The 21,354-nt window shown below is 45.9% G+C and overlaps 1 protein-coding gene across 5 annotated transcripts in view; it reads left to right on the forward strand.

The window, feature by feature from the left end:
- The window catches only part of EYA3 (EYA transcriptional coactivator and phosphatase 3), a 69,734-nt gene that overhangs the window by 44,259 nt on the left and 4,121 nt on the right, over positions 1 to 21,354 (forward strand). For 3 of the 5 annotated variants that reach the window (XM_075114975.1, XM_075114974.1, XM_075114973.1), the window contains exons 7-16: positions 8,317 to 8,399; positions 9,873 to 10,056; positions 12,828 to 12,967; positions 14,797 to 14,880; positions 15,486 to 15,575; positions 17,369 to 17,427; positions 18,316 to 18,476; positions 20,105 to 20,219; positions 20,647 to 20,768; positions 21,044 to 21,144. In XM_075114975.1, coding sequence (XP_074971076.1) covers positions 8,317 to 8,399; positions 9,873 to 10,056; positions 12,828 to 12,967; positions 14,797 to 14,880; positions 15,486 to 15,575; positions 17,369 to 17,427; positions 18,316 to 18,476; positions 20,105 to 20,219; positions 20,647 to 20,768; positions 21,044 to 21,144 — 1,139 coding nt within the window. Of the gene's footprint in view, positions 1 to 3,539; positions 3,678 to 8,316; positions 8,400 to 9,872; positions 10,057 to 12,827; positions 12,968 to 14,796; positions 14,881 to 15,485; positions 15,576 to 17,368; positions 17,428 to 18,315; positions 18,477 to 20,104; positions 20,220 to 20,646; positions 20,769 to 21,043; positions 21,145 to 21,354 lie in introns of all 5 variants that reach the window. The other 2 variants (XM_075114972.1, XM_075114971.1) reach the window with 1 other exon arrangement.

The raw sequence follows: 21,354 nt of genomic DNA on the forward strand, positions 1-21,354 counted from the left end.
ACAAATTGTTTCTGCTCACAGAATCTCCACTGAGCAGATGAGGGCTTGGTCAGCTTGGTCAGATGTTTTACCATCATCAAAGGGCCTGTTCCAGAGGTTCGCATGACTTTCTACTGTGTATTTGTTTCTATGCCAAAAAGAAGGCATCATGGATTATCTAATGGAACAAAGCAGATGTATTTTAAGTACGAAATTCAAGCAAGCTGACAAACACAAGCGTAGTCTTGAGATCGCTCAGGTCAGGATGCTGCTTTCAGAGGAAAGCTGGCATATGCTTTTGCCAGTTCGTGTTGAGTTAATGGTAGGAGTCTGAGGAATGGCTAGGGGAGACCCTACCGTTGAGTCACAAGGTTCAGACAGGACCCCCTTGCTTTCTAAACTCCTTCTCCGAGAGGAGTCTAGGTGCGGCTAAGTCCAGTCTTAGTCTCAGACTTGGTCAACGGTTTATTTTCTAAGGATTGTAGAAGTAACCACCCATTGGAGTATTTGTTGTTAGTGACTAATTTGCCAGATGGCCAGGCTGGTCGTGTTCAATGAGAACGATCATGGCTGGATTAATGTGTAGTACGATTTATTAAAGCAACAGATACACAGGTTCTTTGGATTACTGGTGATAGAATTGCTGGTTACAAGACACACAAATACTAGGAAAATTAGTAACACTGCTGGGCTACAAGTGGGTTAAGCAGATATGAAGCACCAGAGATTTAAAGTGAAGCTATAGAGAGTTTTCTAAGTTTTCCCGGGGAAACACTTGGTATAACCAAGTGTTCAAATCTTACCCAAAGGTGTCCCAATGTGGGGGGAAGGAGGCTCAGCCCATCAACTGGTCCCAGGAGTCAGAGTGCTACGCGATGGTATCTTCCCCAACACCCCTTTTCTCTTACCTAATTTATACTATTTTTTTACCTCTCAGGTGGAGCTTGAGTGACTCCAGTCATACATACCTGTATTATGATTGGGGTAAAATTTCCTTGCTTTGCCCAGTGAGGGGCAATCCCACCTTAGAGGCAGGTAACTTTTGGTATTATAGTGATAAAAAAGACAGCATTTAGTCAAAAGCATGACAGACTGTTGGATCAGGGTAGCAAATGTGCAGCGTACCAGCTCCATGGTACCACAAGTTCCCATTTATCCCAGAGCCTGGCCAAGTGTGCAGTGTACCAGCTCCACGGTCACAGAGCCTGGCCATGGTGTCTCCACACCATTCCACCCTCCGGACAAGTCCTCTCAGAGTCAGTACCCCAAGTTCTCCTGGCATTGCCGACATCTAAGGTTACGAGCCTAGGGAACTTCCGTGGAATGGATTTCTCACCTGTCAGCTGCACCCTGCCCTGCAAGCTTCTTCCGTGCTGTACCTTTTCTAAAAACATACATTTAATTTCTAAGTCACCCCCAGCGATTATTCCACAGTTTGTCACCTCTCCTTGTGCTGTGATACTTTTTTGGTGGTGTTCAGTGCATTATTCTGCATGGGACATACTCATGGTCTGGAGAGATTTTATTAAGGAAGCATTAAAATAGGAGTAGTGACATAGAAGCTGTGTCTGTGTGGCTGTAAGTGGTGTTAGAAACACTGTGGATGTGATGGTTTATGCTGACTCAAGAAAAACCTACAAGAGATGGACTATTCTGTGTGGGGCTTCCCACATACGTAGACGCCTCTCATGACGTTCTGTTGCCCAGCTGCAGTGCTGCCGATGAACGTGGAGGGGTCTCGTTCCCCCTGGCCCGACTTCCTCTCTGTCACCTTCACGGCTGTGCTAGCTCAGAAGCGCTGCCTTGTGGAACGAGAGGAAGGATGTGTGCATGCCTCACTGTGTGGGAAGTGGGAGATGACAGAGACAGTCATGGAAAGCGGGGCTGAAGGGTGCCTTAACGCACGACCTGAGTCAGCTCCTGCGCTCGCATCCAACCCACCCTGCGAATGCCTCTGACAGGTGTGTCTGACCTGGTGTTGCACTCCTCATGTGACAATTATCCTGGTTTGTGTTTCATTGTCATGGTTGTTAGGCACTTCTGTGTGTCCTGTGACCATCTCATTATGTGCTGTCTGCTCCTTGTCTAGCTGCCTTGGTTATAAGGAACTGTCAGTTACCGTCTGCTCTAAAAACTACTCACTGATTTTGTAGATTGTGGCACTCCCTTTCCAGATTAAATAAACACAGCTACTCCCACTCTCCTTAGGGGATCCATTTCCCGTACGTTTTATTCTGGAGTTTCTGCAATATATCTGCAATCTTTCTTAAATCAGTCTTTCCGTTTTGTTTGCTAATTATCACGGTTCTCGAGGTTTGAAACAGTAACGAAGACGCAACTTGAGAGTCGAAGAATCAAAACCCTGGTGTGGCTGTACAGATAGGTGAATGGCTTAATTTGACTCATAGGTGACAGTTTGAGATCAGGTATGTAAATAAATCAAAGAGCCATTGCAAAATTTAATTCTGACAAAGCTGCAGCATGAAGCGAGCTGCTCTTGTCTGGCTCTATAGAGCCTCCTGTGTCTTCTGGGTAAGAGTCTTGGAGCTTGTAGCCTGTGGCTCATCCTGCTAGAGCGGGTGAAAGGTGGCTTTTGCAGCCTTGGTACTGGTTTTTTTGGGAGCTTAAGAAGGAGGGTGGTCTTTCTGCTGGCCCTGTACTTTTTGTCTAGCTCCAAATGTCCTTTGTCCCTCTGCTTTGCACACTCCTGCTTGTTTTTAAGTAAATCCTCTCAAGCAATTCCTGCTTTCTAACCAGGACCAGGGGGAAATGCCTTTGACTTTGGCGGTAGGTCTGGAAACACGTAAACAAAAGCCTGAAGAGCCCTGCAGAACCGGGCCTGAGCTGAGCTGTTTCAGTCGGATGCTGTTTTCACGGCTGTCAGGGCAGTAGGCTAGACCTTAACACGGCACCTGAGCTGAAACCACGCTGCTTACGTGTGCCTTGGACAGATGAACTACAGCCACTTTGCTGCCTCTGCTTTGCCCAGTGTTGTTACAAATGCTTTCCAGAACGGCAGGAAAACTAGAAGAAACATTTAGATTCCACCCCTCCACCCCCATTTTTTTTTGAGCTCTATATTTGCTGTTGTCAGTCTGCGAAAATTACTGACTTGTGGCTTGTTTTAAAATATTCAACGCAAAGCCCAGTGAAGCAGTGGAAGCGTTGGCTTTGGCCTCAAACATACCAGCTTCAGCCTCACTATGTAGTAGCTGAGGTCATTTGCAGTGCTGTGCAACTCAGCCCAAACATCAGGGAGATTAGCAGTTCTTTTATGCCAAAGGGACAGTGAATCTTACTGTGACACTAACAGATTTTTAGTTGAAAGCTTTGGAAATTGGTCTTGGTGCTTTTAATTTTCTCTTTTTCAGCCAGTTTCGTCAGCAGCTCTAATCCATGCACAGCCTGACAGTCAGCACTTACTATTGCATAAATTAAACATTTTCCATGTGTGGTTTGTTACTTGCTTTTGTGACAAGCAAAAATCTTAATCTGAGGTAGCAGCATGCTGTTTGGTCCCAGCATATTTGTTTGTAACTGGTCCAATTTATCTGATTCAGGTGCACTGTGGCCAGGTATGAAACCTGAAAGTGGTTTAATTCAGACTCCATCTACAAGTCAGCACAGTGTTCTTACCTGCACTACAGGGTTAACCACAAGCCAGCCCAGCCCAGCACATTATTCTTATTCCATTGAAGGTAACTTGGCATGGTTTTTATCTGCATCTCTCTCCACCTAATTGAGTCCAGATACCACAAGTAGAGAGGCTTGCACGTTTGTTCTTGGTTTGTGCATGCTTCTTTACGCTTTGTCTCTTTTCTCTTTGTGTGTGTATGTGTTTGGTTTTGTATTTGCTACATACCTCTGTATGCACCAGGCTGGCTTGTTGGTGCCATGCTGATGGACTTAACAGGGTGAAGAGCAAATGGGAAGGGGAGACGAGGCTAAATGTTGTGTTCTTGCATGCCTTTACTGGGAATGCTCTTGCAGCTCAAGCTCTTTGTTAGTGGTCTTTAGCTTGATGCCAGGAAATACGCTGACTGACATTGGATTCTTTTTTCTTTTTTTTTTTAATTACTTCTGGAGGTAGATGGCTCATATATTACGCGCGTGCGCACACACACACACCCCCCCTCCGCTTGGTAGATCTGCTAGAAAGTGAATTTCTCAGTAAAGAAGTAGCCTAAAAATATTCCAGCTGCTGGAAGGGCCACATCTAAGAAGCCAGGTGCTGAACTTAAACAACTTCCACAGCAGTTTTTAGGAGTAAATGTGCCAGTTAGCTGAATAATGGAATGTTGTTGTTTGTGGCAAATACGTGCAAATCGATGCTTTTTTGCTAGGCAGGATTTTTGCCATTTATGTTTGGATGATGAATAGTGAAAATGTGTTTCTTTCTCTGTAGTTTTTAAAAAGCATTTCAGGAATTCTTAATCTATTTCTCATGTGATATTCTCATAGAATAATTCAGGGACCTCAGGAGATCTTTAGTTCAGCCTCCTGCTCAAAGAAGAGTTGACACTGAATTCAGAACTAGGTTGCTCAGGGCTTTGTTGAGCTGGGCCTCAAAAACCTCTAAGATGGAGATTTTGTCAGTTCTGGTGCCTGACTGTCATCATGGTGACACTTTTTTTCTTCTGTGAACTCAGAGCATCCCCTCTTTCACATTTTGACCGTTTCTCTCCTCCTCCTGCTGTGCACCTGCAAAAAGAGCCTGGATCTGTCTTGATAACCTCCATGCAGGTATGAGCAGGCTGCTGTCAGGTCCCCCAAAGCCATCTCTCCTCCAGGCTGGATGGTCCCGCATCCCCCAGCTGCCCCGCGCAGGGCACACATTCCAGCTCCCTGACTGGTCTGGTGGCTCTTTGCCAGACCTGCTGAATTTTATCAATGTATTTCTTGTCCTTGAGGCCCCAGATGCCGTATCCAGATGTGGTCTGATGAGTGCCAAGGAAAGGGGAATAACTCTTAAAATTAGCAATAAGTGGGTTTTAGTGTAATCTTTCACTGGTAGGAAGGCCACGCTGTATGTTGTGGTACTTCCTCAGCTTGCATCATCATGACAGTAAATGGCCCAGCATGGTGTTTATCTTTAATTTACTTTTCACATTCATAACGTGAGCAGTACAGCGCTGGAAATACTACCTTCCTTCAGACGTAACTCTCCTGCAGGTACTCCTGCCGCCAGAATGAATTAGTGTTTGATAGCACCAACTTGAACTGCCAAGGGTCAGAAATGGTTCTGTATAACGTGACCACTGGCAGGTTTGCCAGCAATGAACCATGGTGAGCACGTGAACCCCTGGGGATCGGTGAGGTGACCGAGCCGCCGTCAGGCCTCGCTCTGCAGAAGGGTTTTAAAACATTTGAGCTGTGCTGCTGTGAGAATGTGTGATTTGAGGAGAGTCTCCCTTCAGGCTGCTCGGATGTGTGAAAAAGTGAAAAAGTCACCTGGATTGTGCAAATTCTGTCACTTGGTTGAAAAACTTTTTGCAGATAGGCAGGAAACCCTTCCTTTTTTGGATTTGCTACACCTCCTTTTCATCAGATTATCAAGTGGCCTGCGTAGGAGTAGGCTCAGTACTTGGGTGGCCGCAAGGGAGGAGGTGGGGCAGGAGCTGGAAGGATGGACAAAGTTGCCTTGTCAGAAATCTCTTGAAAAATCTATCTTTTCTCTCCAGTCAGAATAGGGCGATACACAGTTGTACAGTGCTGCTGTCCCACCGGAGGTGTACTTCAGCGCGTGGGTAAGGCTTAGACTGCAGATGCTGGACTGAAGGAGTGTGGTATTTGAACCCCAGTAAATGGTCAGATGCACTTAGTGACTGAGAATTTTGGTTTCTGTACTCACCTGAGCTATGGCCGTGGTGGTACATTGCAGAGGCGTGAGGAGGCACCGGGAGCGACGTGGGAGGAATGGCTGCTTCTTGCCTCGCCTCTTCCTTCCCTCTGAGAGCAAAGCAGCCAAGTGAAACATAAAATGCATTAATTGCAATTTCCCTTCCCAGCACATGAAGTGGGTTGAAACATCTTTGAAAATGAAGCAAAACCGAAAAGGATCAGTAAGGCATGGGAGGTAGGGATGTGAGGTCTGAGGATGAGATCTTGAAGTGGGGGAGAAAAAGAGGAGAGGAGAAAAAGGGTCACGGCAGCTTCGAGGCAATACTTGTGTTTGCTGGTCTTTTAAACCTGAGACCATGAAGTTGTCCCTTTTGGCACACCCGCGCCAAACATTTTTGCATGTTTTTGGCCCATTCACAAGTAAAAAGGAACTGTCCCACAGTGCAGAAAGAATGGGTTAATCTGTGTAGTGGGAGCTGTTTGTAACGATCTGATGTGTTACACTGTAGAGATACAGGGTAATTAAAAAATCGATGTTGGAAGGAGACCAGAGTTAAGATAAACAATGGAGTTCATATGAGGGAGGCTGTGTTTCTGCCAGAATCTCAGCACTTGGCATCTTTTTTCTGTGATTTCTTAACTTCTGTTACCTATCTCAGTGGAGAAGCAGCCTCTTCAGAGCACTACAGGTGAGAATTGCTTTCTGTCTGCTCTCCGTGAAAATCTTGAGTGAAGTGGTAGAATAATCTGTCTTCTAGATAGTTCATCTCTGGCTTCATGGCAGGTTTGTTCTGCATTGGTGAGGATCTTTTCTGGAGAGCTGCTCTTTGCAGTGCCCTGGGAGGTGATATTTGCTTAAGGTAATAACAGCCTTGATCATTTCCGTAACGTGCGTAGTTGGAAGGAGCTGGGTTTGGACCCCGGCCCCTGTTCTCTAGCAGTTGCTTATGAGGAGTGGCTGTGACAGGTACCTTACTCTCACAGCTGTGCTCCCAGTAGCTGCATAGCTACTGTTGGTACTTGAGTGTCTTCATTGCCGTTATTGCTGTTCAGCGCAGCCTTTCTTCTTTTTCTAAATGTTCTTCCCCCCCAAATTCTCTTCCATCTGTTTCTCAACACTGCTGCTCCTGTCTGTGAGGGGATTCCTGGGGCTAATTACTTACCTTCGTTTCTGCTTCCGCAGAGATGCCACCCTTCACATTTCTCACCTCTTGTAAATACTGTGTATTTCTGCACCTCTTGTAAGATATATTTCTTTTGTTTTTCATCTTTTTTGAGGCATATTTTGGATCCATTCCTCTTTCCAGGAGCTGTTTACCAGGTAGTATCTGTGCTTGCCATAACACAACGTACATTGATTAAGAGTTCGTGGTGGGGTCTGTTTCCCTGGGGTTGAAAGACTGAAGCCTTCAGAAGCTTGAGTTTTTCAGTCTTGGGGTCAATTCTGCATGGGTGTTATTTACAGAAAGTGAGGGCTTTTCTCAGAGTGATGGTAAAGTAGGTGACACTATGGATTTCCTCAAGTCTTTTCATAAGCATCTAAAAGTGATTTTTGGTTTTATTTGTGTGCAGAGGAAGAAGGTTTAGCAAAAGAAAATATTCCTTGGTGGCACCTGGTTTCGTACGTCCTGACTTTGTTCATGCTGATTTTGTTAATTGTTCTCACTGATCCTTGAGGGTCCCAAACCCCCTTGTAGAGTAATGTTTAATGGAGGGGCCCTGTGGTGGTAAAACCACAACATCTGCTAAATGACTGGTGTTCCCAGAAGGTGCTCTAGCAGCCTCTTCTGCGTTCTGGAAGAACCGAGTGCAGTGACATGAAGGCTATTAAACATCTTAAAATTGATACTAACAACTACATGTCTCTAATAATTTGTCCTACAAGCTGCTGAAAAATTATTTCAGAAAGTCTCATCCCAAAAGCAGTTGTAGTCACACCGGGGTACGGGGAGATACGTTCGCTTTTCTCCAGTAGGAAGCACCCTTTTTATACTATTTGAAATATTTTTACTATGTCCTTAATTTTTTTTACCTAATTAGACTCAATATGCCAAGTCCAATGCAGAGGGAACATTTCTTATCAGAATGGATTTAAATACATTCATATCCATTTTACTGATTTATTCTGATTAATTTTCAACCGCTAATAATGAACATCGGAATGTGATTGCTGTCTCCTCAAAACTTCCAGTCAGGATGTGAAACTGCTTTAATTATACTCCAGTTGCTCAGCAGGCATGGAGGGAAAAGGTTTCTGAAACATTGGAAAGCACTGTTTTCAGAGATATGCTAGCTCTCCTTCCCTGTAGGCCCAGCTGAAATGTACCCGGTTTCCAAACACACCCCAACTCTTTTCTGACTGTTACAAGCAGCGTGCTGCTGGAAGCACAAGTGCTTGCACATAAGCCTAGTAAGTACCGATTTCACAGTGTGGATTGGTCTTGTCTCTTGGGCTTTTTTAGAAGCATTTAATGCAGCAATTCTTCAATTTTACAGCATCAACTACCAATGCCAGTCCAGTCTCTACATCCTCAACTGTTGTCAATATTTCCACGTCAGCAGTAGCCAGCATCTCACAGGTAAAACTTCTTCCTTGCTATACTTACGTGCAGCATCTCCTTCACCTTTGTTTAACACGTTGCTCAAAACTAACAAAGAAAGGCCAAATATCTGCATCACTTCAAATGAAGCATGATGGGTACTAGAGTTAGAGGGCTCAGTTGTAACTCAAAGTCAGCAAAATTACTCTTGCTGTCTTTTTGACCATGACGCTTTTCCCTTCGGCCTTTGCAGCAAACTCACTTTCTGTTCAAAGCTGTTTCCTTGTCTGCAGATCATGTGGTGAATCTTAAACAGGGTGCTGAGATCTCTGCAAGAGAGAAAGCAGAGAAGAAACACTAGAACTATTTTGAGAACCAAACCTACAGGGAGGACTATAGGTGGATATTTTTGGAATGACTTTGTTCTCCCTCAGCAAGAAAAGGAAAATAGGATGTACACAAACAAACCAAAAAAACCTCAGTAAATTAGGAGATGCATCCTGATGGTGCTAGAATAAAACTAAGTCAAGAAGTCCTGCAGCTGTCATGGAGCCCTTCCCCCTGACTGTGACCTGTGTGTAATACGTGGCAGTGTCAGCCGTTAACTGCCATTCTGAATATTTAGATATGCAAAGGAACCCTTCAGTGTCAAAACTTTGCAGAAAGAGAATATAGGAAGTGTGGGAAATGCAGTGGATGCACAAAAATCCTTGCATGCTTATGCTGTTGCTTTCTGAAGTTCTTTCATTAACATAAACTTGCTTGGAGCTGTAAGGAGGAAAAAAAATTCCTTTCAGTAGTGCAGACCAAGGTACCTGGTTCACAAATCCAGGTTGCTCTTTGAGGGAATCGGGGGTGCACAGTGTGCCTGACCTTTGGGGTGGCTGTTTCTTTTACTATCAGTAGCATAAATTGAAATCCTCAATCAGAGCTTCACGTGCTCAGTGATCTCCTCCTAAATGAATAAATACTCTTCATAAATGGATGTCTTTCATCACAGCATGCAAGGTAATTGCTTGCTGAGGTCAGGACATGAGTAAAGGCCACTTATCCTGTAGCTGTTGTGGCCAGGATTGCACCCTCAGCCAGTGCCAAGACCTTGTTTTTTGTCACTGTCAGTACATCTGGTATCAGAAAGTAAAGCGTAAGACAAAACCACAAATTCCAGGACACAGACAGTGTGGACTGATGCCGTGGCATCCACTCAGTACGCCCCTGTTACTGTCACATCATTTGTAATGAATTAATTTTTGAAGAAATGGGAGGCAGGAGTGGCCCTGTGATTGCTGGCCTCCAGTCTGCAGAACCTGCCTGTGCAGGTGTCGCTGGCGAGTCAGATCTCTCAACCCTTTTTTGGGATGTCTTACATCTGTAGAAAGAAATAGCATAAAGTCAGACTCTGCTCTTGCTGGGATTTCTCTTTGACAGGCATATTCTAGCATAAAACTCATCTTAATATAGAATGTTTTCTGGAAGAAGTGTCCTATCGTAACCGATCCTTTGCTCCAACAGGAATATCCTACGTACACGATCCTTGGCCAAAGTCAGTACCAGATGTGTTACCCGAGTTCTGGCTTTGGTGTTGTTACACCAGCAGACAGCAACACGGACAGTACGGCATTAGCAACAACTACGTATCCCACCGAGAAACCAAACGCCATGGTGCCTACACGGACAGTGCAGAGACATTCCTCCGGTAATGGCTGGATCTTTAACAGGGTGGCTACAAAATACCTGTGATAGGCAGTACAGTGTGCAGACGGGGAAAACTTCTTTCCAAAAGGTAATTGCACCACCTTTGCGTGCTGGCCGGGACAGGACATTTGCCTTCCATTGTCAGACTGCGCTTACGGTGTGCAGGTGGTGGGCCAGTGGGACTTACATACTGGAAGTCTTAGACTGCTGTGATTCAGAAAATACCTCCCACGTGCTCTGAGTGCTGTAGGGAGAGGGAATTCCGGGGTGACCTGAAGAGCCAACGGCAGCTCCCTGGGGACTGTTGATTCTGTCGTGTGCCAGGCCTGGGCTACAGTCTCAGGAGCTCATGCTAGCTCTTTCCCTCCCGCAGCCAGGTATTCAGATTACCCAACGGCCATGGCATAGCTGCTGGTCCCAGTTACGCAAGTCCTCTGGGACCGCTCATGCATTTTCAAGAGCTGTAGTTCAGCTGTCGCCAATCGATGAGTTGGTCTCTGATGTGCCCAGGAGTACATCCTTTCCCTTCTTCTGCTTCATCATGTAAACTGATTTTGAAATGACAGCTGTTCTGTGCTTTGTGTGTGAACAGATCAGCATCTGCATAGCATTAAGTTATCTGGTACTTGTCAGGGGAGAAGATTTTAGCTGGTAAGAGATGTAGAAAGTGGTTTAATTGACCATTCTAGAGAAGTCACATCTTTCACTGGCCTTTTCCACTAACGCCATGTCACATACCAACCGCAGTGGTGTTCACTAAAATTTCCTCATCAAAAACACAGTTTTCTAAACTTAACAAGGACAAGAGCAAAGGCTTAGTTCTTCTTCCGATGTCTTATGCAAGGAGTTATGAGATTCTTCCTGTGTTGTCAGTTTTAAGTTGAAATCTGCTGCCTGTTGCAAATCGGTAGGCTGGAAAAAAAAATACACATTCTGTTCACTTTTGTTGGTGCCCTAGGTCTGGCCAGGAAGGATTTAATGTTCTTCCTAGCAGCTCTGCTGGTGCTGTGTTTTGGATTTGTGGCTAAAGCAGTGTCCATAACACAGAGGTGTTTTGGCTACTGCGGAGCAATGCTTGTACAGTGTCAAGGCTTTCTCCCTTCCACACCACCCCCAGTGGTGGGTGGATGAGAAGGTGACACAGCTGTGGCAGCTGACCTGAGCTGACTGAAGGGATGTCCCCTACCGCATAATGTCACATTCAGCAACAAACACTGAAGTAGAGGAAGAAGGGCAGGTAGGGGGACAGGGGAGGTTTTGCTTCCAAGGTGGCTCTTGCTTGGAGGTCGGCTGGGCATCAGCCTGCTGTGGGAGGTGGTGAGTGATTGCCTTGGCAGCACTCTGCCTTCTCCATCTTCCCAAGCCCATCAGTAGTACCTGAGCTCTGCCAAGTCCTCAAAGTCGTTCAGGCAATGTGAAAGCAGGGATGAGTGGCTGCCAGTGAGCAAAGCACACAGATCGATAGTGAAGTTCCAGACCTCTCTCACATTTTCCTTATGGGTACAGACACCATGCTGTGACGTTGTCTCTCAAGAAGCGTGGTGCTTCAGGCGCCTTCCTCTGTCCAGAAGCAGTTGCCCTCTAGTCGGGGTGAGCAACAGCAGATTTACCCTTGTGAATTTGTTCTTATTTGGTGTTGAAAACCTAAGGAATGGTCCTGTTATCTCAAGGCACTGGCCAGGGAATGGCCAATTGTTAATGTGTTTGGTGCCATTTTCTTAGCTCAGGAATTCTCCAAGTTTACTGTTTTGTGTGAATTTTCATAGGAATTGCAACATCTTGTCTGAAAGACCCAGGCTGAATTCAAGCCCTTTCAAGTCCCTTGTGCCCTCTGCCTTCCCGCTACAGCTCTGGTCCTGTTTCTGAACTAGTTACGCAGATGTCTGGGGTGTTAACTCTTCTGCCTGAACTGTTAATAAAGGATTCAGACAGTATCTCCCATCGTGGTTGTAACATTCTGCACATCAAAGTGTTGATTTTTTAAATTTATTTTTTATGGTGGTGCTTTACTCTTTCCTTGGGAAGGGTGTTCTCACCAGCAGCAGAATAGGATCCATAACGCATCCCTGTCCGTCATGGCCACTGTGCTTGGCCAAGTCTGCGTCTCCAGGGCCGAGATCATCCCTGTTATTCTTTCCTAATTCTTGGATAGGCCAATGGAACAGCAGTCAAAGTCTCTCTGTTTACAGTGAGCACACTGTGGACGCGTGTGTGATTAACACGCTCCAGAGAACTCTGTGCACTGACTATTGCTTTGCTTAACTCTTAGTCAAAGGCTTACAGCGGCAGTGGGGTGAGCAGTGTGTGTGGAGGTGGAGACAGCTCGCATTGTATGGTGCTGCTTGGCACAAAGGCATTTGACTAGGCCAGCAAATCTGGCAGGGGGAGGCATGGGTAAATACTTCCCTTTGTACGCTCATTCCAGGTTTAGGGTTTCTGGTACTCTCTCAAGAACTATTAAAAGAAACAACTGCGTAATAAAGCAGTGCCCGGGTAGAGAGACAGGCTTTAGGATGGAGGGTGCTCTGTCTTTGGCATTGTAGCTGCAGTAGCTCAGTCCTGGTGGACTGAATTGAGGAGATAGCTGTTTTAAAATGATGGGACAAAGAAATCATGTTTTGTGTTCTAATAAGGGTTCAACTACTAGTGCATCAGTAAAGCAAAACATCTTACCTTTTGCAAGGGAGGTTTGCGGCGAAATGATATAAGCTTTATGTTGGTGTGTGTTTTGGGACATGAGGGGGTGAGATCTGTGTGATTTCTTTCTTCTAGGAGATGCATCCACAAGTCCTTCATTATCAAGAGCAACAGCAAGTAAAGAGTTAGATGAGCAGTCAAGAAAAAACATCCCTGGGAAGAACAGGGGGAAGAGGAAAGCGGATACCTCCTCCTCACAGGACAGTGAACTGGAGGTAAGTAGTAATCTTGTTTTCTACAGGTAGCACTGCAGAGCAATGTGGTGGTAAGAGTCCTCCTCTGTTTCTTTCCATCCTCTCTCCATGGAAGTGGAAGGAGATAATTAGAACCATAGAATGGTTTGGGTTGGAAGGGACCTTTCAAGGCCATCCAGTCCAACCCCCCCCTGCAGTGAGCAGGGACATCTTCAACTAGACCAGGTTGCTCAGAGCCCCGTCCAACCTGACCTTGAGTGTTTCCAGGGATGGGGCATCGATGACCTCTCTGGGCAACCTGGGCTAGGGTTCCACCACCCTCAACGTAAACGATTTCTTCCTTATATCTAGTCTGAATCTCCCCTCCTTTAGTTTAAAACCATCACCCCATGTCCTATCACTACAGGCCCTGCTAAAAAGTCTGTCCCCATCTTTCTTATAGTCCCCCTTTAATCACTGAACGGTCGCAATAAGGTCTCCCCGCAGCCTTCTCTTCTCCAGGCTGAACAACCCCAACTCCCCCAGCCTGTCCTCACAGGAGAGGGGCTCCTCGGATCATTTTTGTGGCCCTTCCCTGGACCTGCTCCATGTCTGTCCTGTGCTGAGGGATAATTTGGGAAATTCCCATGACCAATGTTGTCTGAGAACTGGCCCAAATGAGTTCTTCAGTGGCTCTTGACAAGCAGCACTTAAACGGTGCCAATGGAGGAGACGTTTGGATGTCTCTAGTACAGCCTCCTGCTCAGAGTAGGGCTGTCCCCAGCACTAGAAACATGGCTTTGTGTAGCTGAGCCTTGAGAACCTCCAAGACTGGAGATCCTGTACCTGCCTAGTGATCTGTCCCAGGACTACTGCATCTACCTGGGGAAGGAGGTTTTCTGTCTCCAGCTGGAATCTCCCAAGCTGAAAATTTCCCCTTCTTTTCCCATGGTGATTTTCTGTCTGCCACTACTGAGAAGAATTTGTCTCCATCATCCTTGCAGTTCCCTTTCAATTAGTTGTGGTCTGCTATTAGATCACCCTTAGTCTCCTCTTTGCCATGATAAACCATCAGGGCTCCCTCAGCCTCTCCTCTGGGCTGCTGACCATCTTGACAGCCTTTTGCTGGCTGCTCTCTAGTTTCCTGACATACCTCTGGAACTGGGGATGCAATCTGGGGTGACTTTCCCGGGCAAAGGGTGAGATAGCCCCTTCCTTCTGTCAGCTAGGCACGGTTAGTATTCTCTAGCACGCAGTTCATCTTCTCCACAGGGAGAGAGCGCTGCTGGTTCATACTGCGCCTGGTGTCCACTTGTAACCTCCAGCTCCTTCCAGCCTGGACCAACACGAGGGGTTATTCTACTTCACATGCAGAAACTGCAGTTATTGAACTTCTAGTTCCTGTTGGCCCAGTTATTAAGTTTATCAAAGCCCTTCTGTACTGAAACGCTGCTGTTCCTCATGGCAGCCAATCCCCCTACAAAGGTGTCTCTGATAAACAGCAAGGTCATTTACCTGATGCTCTCCAGATCACAGACAGCAAACTTCTACCCTAGCAGGGCTCCGAAGTTCATTAGCACTCCAAGTTTTTGCTTTTGTAACTATAAAAGCAAGAGAAGCTTTTGAAATAGTTTGACCAAGAGAGCCTTGCTCTGAGCACATAGTTGCACTGTAGCGGTATGTGAACTCCGCCACACTAAACTGAAAGGGTTTAATTAATAATGTGTTCAGCCTGTAAGATGAACATGGTCATTCATGTCTGTTAAAAGGACACTGCAACTAGCCACAAAATTAACCCTAAAACTTGCTCCTTCATTGCAGCTCCATGCTCAGACTGTCTCCACTCTAACCTGCTTTTATTCTCTGTGCAGCGAGTGTTTCTCTGGGACCTGGATGAGACCATCATAATCTTCCATTCACTTCTCACAGGGTCTTATGCCCAAAAATATGGCAAGGTAATATTGTCTTTTCTGTGGAAGAAAAAACATATCTGTAATGCAGAAGTACATGTTAATCTTTGGAAAAGGAATAGAAAATTATATTTTGTTTTAAATGCATAAGGTGATAATTTTAACTTGTGGACATGTTGGGGCGAGGAGGAGCACTACATTTGGCTTTATACAGAGGTATAAACTCTTCAACTCACCAACACTTCCCTTCTAACAATACAAGTCTTAAAATGTCAAATTGTTTTTATCACCATTGGGAATTACTGAGGTCACAGCACATAGTGAAAAGCAGGATTTTTTTTCTTCTTCAAAATATGTCGAAGATTTTTGAATATTTTGTTTGTGTTGCTTCTGAAAGTGCATCAGTCCCTGCTCTGCATTACTGAAGGGTGCTGTTGAATTTTGGGTGGCTCTGTTAGCAGAATATGGATATTTTTTTAAAGTGAGTTTAAAATGCTAGGGAAATAGCAGTTCACACAATTGAATGCAGATGAAATTGCATCAGGCTTGATATATAGTGGAAACTGTGCAACATAACTGATGGAAGATTCTTCAATTTACTTCTGTCTGTAACCACAGTGAATTTACATTTTCTCTTTTTGTTTTGCCAGGATCCAACTCTAGTGATTGGCTCAGGTCTGTCAATGGAAGAGATGATTTTTGAAGTAGCTGATACTCACTTGTTCTTCAATGACTTGGAGGTACATGGGAAATGTTTTTGAAAGGCAAAACTCCACGTTACCTAGTTAGAGTCACACTGCACTGTTTGTGAGAGCAGTTGTGCTTCACAGCCACTTAACGCTGAAACATGACAGTCTGCCAAAACAGAAGTGGTTCTAAGCACAACCAAATCAGAGAGGGGTACTCTTTATCTGAGACAGGCATTCTGCAGAATTCTAGTGTCACAAGCTCTCCTAGCTCTCCTATGGGCTTCTACTTGAACCTGTAAAAATAAAAAAGAGTGATCTCTGCTTTGTCTTACATTTTCATTCTGGACTGGGTAAGCACTTTGCTTTCACTGATCCTGTTTTGAAACGCAGACCAGAGATGTGGGGAAAAACTGGTTTCAGAATGTCAGTTCTCAGGGGCTTTGACTAAGCCAAGGACAGAATATGACCCGTGCATCTCGGCCAGTGTCTCAAGTAGGTTCCACGCGCTGTGTAACAGCTATGAAGGACACGCTTCTGCAGACAAGCATGCTTTATACGTGGAGGTCCCACAGCACCCTCTGTTTTTCTTTCCTGCAAGCTGTCTCTGCTGCTCTCCCATTCCCATCCTGCCTCAAGGACTTCTGATCAGCTTGCGTCCTCTTTTACGCACAGTATTCTTTGCCAGATTAAATGCAGCTCACTGTTCTGCACCACTTCCACAGAAGTTGAGTCTCTGCTCTAATCATGGCAATGCCCTGTGCTGTGCTATGATATATTGTCAGGTAGTAATGGACACAGTAATGCAATCTGTACAGGAAGGTCTGAAGTTATGCCAGAATCTGGAATTAAATGGTTGGAAATAGCAGATTTTTCTTCCTTGATATGTGTCAATGAATATGAGTCATGAACCTAATTTGCAGAATTTACAGGGCTAGTTTAAAGCTTACGAAGGCTCAATACGAACAGCAAACAATTAATTGTGAGTGCATCACTGATGCACATCGTGGGAAAATAAGATGGTTTTGCTGATGCAAATAGAAACTTAAATGAAGTTTCCATCCATGGCTGTGTCTACTTGCAGCCGTGAACTTTGCAAAGGTAGTACTGACAGTTACCTCCCTGCCCCGGGGGAAAAAGCAAAGCACCAAATCCAGTCTCCTGTGCTGGAAGGGTAGTCACCGATATGTCACCGCTGTGATCAACAGCAGCACTTCCTGCTGTAGGTGCTGGTTAGGAGCAGCAGAGGGAAATTCTTGAAATGGGGAAAATTCACGTCTTGTCCTAAGGAGTTTGCAGTTTATCTCTGGGTTAAATCAGCTGTGCCAGGGACCAGAGTCTTGGCAGTGCCACCACGCTGGCGTTTCACTACAGGGCGTGGGGGGTGACTCTCCAGTAGTGGCTCTGACCATTATGTTGATGAAATGGAGTATCGATACTTGACCAGATAACATGGTTTGGGGATATTTTTAGTATCGTTTGCTTTGTTTTTGTGAAATGGCAAAAGTGTTTCAAATGACAAGTCAGCTTTGAGTCCAACCTGCTTAGGGATGTTTGACGTTCCTTTTTTGCAGACAACTCGAAATGTCATAGAAGCATGTTTTTTCAGACTTTTCTGGTACTTCAAATCCCAGTTTTGGCAAAGACCTGTAGGTGCTGAGAAGTAAAAGCTATTACTGGGAGACAAAGCTAATGGAAGATACGTATAGGTTTGTGGGAGCAGTATGGCATGGCTTGTTGCTGTTGGGAAATGAGAGGGGTTTGTTTTATATCACGCTTTCTGTAATCTGCAAAGTTCAGGGTATTTCTGGTTTACAACGGTGTGACTTTATTTTTTTCCTAAACAGGAGTGTGACCAGGTACACATAGAAGATGTGGCATCTGATGACAATGGCCAAGATCTAAGGTGGTGTACTGATGAATGCATGAAATGTAGAGCCGATGGAATCTGGTTTTTGTGGGGACTTCAAACCCAAATGGGGTTCAGGGGTGGAGATCAGCATTGTGCAGGGGATGAAACTTGGCAAACGGCGTTTGTTTGCTGGGTGGTATTTCTTCGAAGACCTACGAAACTTAAGACTTTCAGAATTACAGTGTGAATTATACAGTCCACTGTTGAATGTTGCCTGTGCTCTCAATGGCATGTCATGAACCAACACTCCAAACCCCACAGTCTTGACCTTTGAAAGTCTCCCTGTGGTTTGCATCCCTCTGGGAGCTGATTGTGTACGCTGTCAGGCAGGGTGAGGCTGAGTTTTCTCTCACATTAATGAGCTGAACTGGCTCGTGGAAAGGTCTGAGAATTGCCTGTCAGGGAGAAAGAAATACAGGGAAAGTAGTGAAGCAGGACCTGCTTCTTGCAGTTGTGAGTTGGTAATGCAGCTCATGAGCTTGTGGAGCTGCAGTTGTGATGTAAAGACACGGATGTTATGCTTGGGAAATACTATGCTGGGGTTTATCGCTGCAGGGTGAGAAAGGGGTTAGTGGGAAGGATGCTCTGTATTGCAGAGGAGTGGGCAGTCAAAGAGCAAGGGAAGGGCTTGTAGTGGAGGATGAGTTGAATCAGTACAATTCAGTGCAGCAGCTCAGAACCAGCGGCAAATGTAGCTGGGTGTCAGAGCACGTTGCCCGTAGAAGCCGGTCTCTGCTTTTGGGGTGCAGCAGTGGTTGTGCCCGCTTCCCCTCCGACGTGCTTTTCTAGCTGCTGTCAGAGCTGAAGTCTGCAGCCCGGACAGAAAAGCTGCAGAGGCTCTGCTGCTGTAGCACACGTAACAGATCTGCTCTTCTGAAATAGCAACTACAATTTCTCCACGGATGGCTTCAGTGGCTCAGGAAGTAATGCAAATCACGGCTCATCAGTGGGTGTCCAGGGTGGAGTGGACTGGATGCGGAAACTGGCCTTCCGCTACCGCAGGGTACGAGAGATCTACGACAAATACAAAACTAATGTTGGAGGTGAGTGTTCGCCTGCACCGATATCTGAGCACTAAACAGAGTTTGTGGTGCCAGGCTCTGTCCTTCCTCAGAGCTTTTGCTTTCCTGAATGTTTGGACATGAAAAGTAACCGTTCTCCTAGTGCTAAATGGGGTCAAATCTCCATGGAATCTAAGAGGGTATGTCTTCCAAAACTGAATGGCATGCCAGTGCGGTCTGTGCGTTACCGTGTGGGTGGGCTGGTCAGTCAGTCCTGTATGTAAGAGAAAATTTTGGTGCAAACAGTGTCCCTTTGCTTATTTTCTATGAAAGGCTGCCTGCCACTGCTTAGCATGGGCCCAAATGACTTATATATCATGCTGCTTAGGAGGTCTTTTCACTGATGTGATATTTTCACAGAAATCTGTCTCTCATCATGCCATTGTTAAGAAATACAGCATTCCCCCTTCTGGCTGCTGTGCTCATAGCCTGACGTGACATCTCTACCATCTGTTCACAAAGTCACTTTGGTGACTAGTGACCAAGTCTTCTAGTTTTGCTTCTCCTCCAATGCTGATGTAGTAATAATGATGCAAACTACAGATATCAAATGTAGATAAGTTTTCTCTTTAGTCTGAATCTTGGCATTGACACCCCTGGGAAAGGGGGGCTGCTGGAGCAGCTCGCCTGGCAGGGCGGCTCGGCCTCATGGGTCGTGCATTTGGATACCCTTTGCTGATGCAAAAAAAAAATGTGGTAGAACGTTTTCTTGGACATATTTTCTGAAAAACAGGTGTTCAAATCGATAACCTTCAGCCTTAGAAATCTGTCAGTGTAAGCCTGCGTTTCAGTATGCTGCAGGGACCTTATTTCTGGTAGGGATCAGACCATTACCCATATTTTGCACGTGGGAAACCTGGATGCAGATTTTTGCAGGACCTGTCTAAGACTCATGGTAGAGCAGTTGGCAGAGCAGCCCAGCACAGCGGGTCCCTCCCTGGCCCTGTTGTCAGAGGACTGGTGTTCTTCAGGGCTGGAGCGAGGTGGGGGGTTCGGACATCATGGCTGGAAATGGGGTGGAGAGAGGTTCGGGCTCAAGCTGCTCCTTCCTCCTTGTATTTCCTGATGGGAGCAGGACTGAGTGTATGGGCACCATTTCTGGCTGCTTTCAATACAGAACTGGATGCTTTGAGAAAATGATACCTTTTTAAAAGGGATTAAAAATATGGGGATTTAAAAAAAAAAAGGGGGTTAAAAAAGGTATCTAAAAGGGGTTAAAGTGGAAAGGGTCCTTGGGATGTCGGAAGTGAGAGAGGGTGACTGCAGGAGTTCCTTCCTCTGCTGTCTGTGGCCTTGGATAACACCTCTTGCCACGAGTGCTTTGCACAGGAGAAATGCATTTTGTTGCACGTATCCTGAGAAACGGCTTGAAATAATCGGAGAAAAGTATCTGCCCGATTCCCCACAGCCAGAGCCACAGACGGGTGTCTGGGCTCAGCCAGCTCCATGGAAGCTGGTTTCTCCTGTTGCCTTGAGACAGTCTCGGCTTTCAGATGCGTTCAGTACCATGCGATTTACTGCAGAACAGGCAGCTGTTAGATGGAGCGATAGCACTCTCTCTGTTGGACTTGCTAGCTCAGCTGGGGATGCTTGTGTTGTTTGCCTTCCAGGCCTTCTTAGCCCACAGAAGAGGGAAGCTCTGCAGCGACTAAGGACCGATATAGAAGTGCTGACCGATTCCTGGCTGGAAACTGCATTAAAGTCCCTGCTACTCATACAGTCCAGGTATGGAAACTGGAAATGTGTATGCTGCTTCCTCGGCCCTTTCTCTCACTTAGATTTGCATGCAGTGCTTGGTGCAGTGGTGTCCGTAGGTAATGCTGCTGCTTGACCCGGGTGCTGGGAAGCAGAGTGAGCGAGTGCAGGGCTCCACTCCTGAGCACCCCTTGGGATTTTTCTGCTGCAACGTCTGTTCGTAAGGAGGTCCCTTTAATAGAGCTGTGCTCACAAAATTGCATTTCTGCCAGAGAATTTCTGTTTAAAACAAAAAAGAAACAAGCAAAAACCACTCATCAAAACCTCGGCCTAAAAAGCCTCTTGAAAGCAGGACAACAGAGCACGGGGCGCTCTGGAAAGCCACGCGAGCTGTCCAGAGCAGGCCTCAGCACCACTGGCCAGAGATACGCTTTTACAAATGTTTTTCTTCTTTTAGAAAAAACTGTGTGAACATCCTGATCACAACCACCCAACTGGTGCCAGCTCTTGCCAAAGTTCTCTTGTATGGATTGGGCGAGGTGTTTCCCATTGAAAATATTTATAGTGCTACAAAAATAGGTAAGGAGTTGTGCTGGGTGCCTGGCACTGAGGCGTCTGATGCGGGTTAGCTGGGATTTTTACACAGGAAATACAATTTCTGCCGCTGAGCAGCCCCTGTGGCGGCTGTGGTCCAGCTGGCCGGGTAGTAGTGGTGGCTTTTGGCCTCACGAGCTGAACTGGATGTTGCCCCCTTCCCAGAACAAGAATGTGTTTCTGTACTGGGAAGAAGGGACTTGTTCAGGCTTCTGTTACTCTCTGCGTAGCGCTTATTATAGTGGGATTGTCTTTGGCAGGTAAAGAGAGCTGTTTTGAAAGGATCGTGTCTCGGTTTGGAAAGAAAGTGACCTATGTGGTAATTGGAGATGGGCGTGATGAAGAGGTTGCAGCGAAGCAGGTGGGTTTCTGACTCTGCAGAGGTGGCATGTGGCTGGATGCAAAGGGATGTTACTGCAGTGGTCGTCATCTGCAGACACTTTCCAGGGCTGAACTCTTCAGACCAGGGGCAGCCAGGAGGAAACTGCCTTTGATGCAAGGGATATTACACTACGTTAAGATGGGGAGTTTTCTGACTCCTTGGTGTTTAAAGTTTCTGTTTCATTCTTAA

Source organism: Phalacrocorax aristotelis, chromosome 20 (genome assembly GCF_949628215.1).
Source record: "Phalacrocorax aristotelis chromosome 20, bGulAri2.1, whole genome shotgun sequence".
NCBI lineage: Eukaryota > Metazoa > Chordata > Aves > Suliformes > Phalacrocoracidae > Phalacrocorax > Phalacrocorax aristotelis.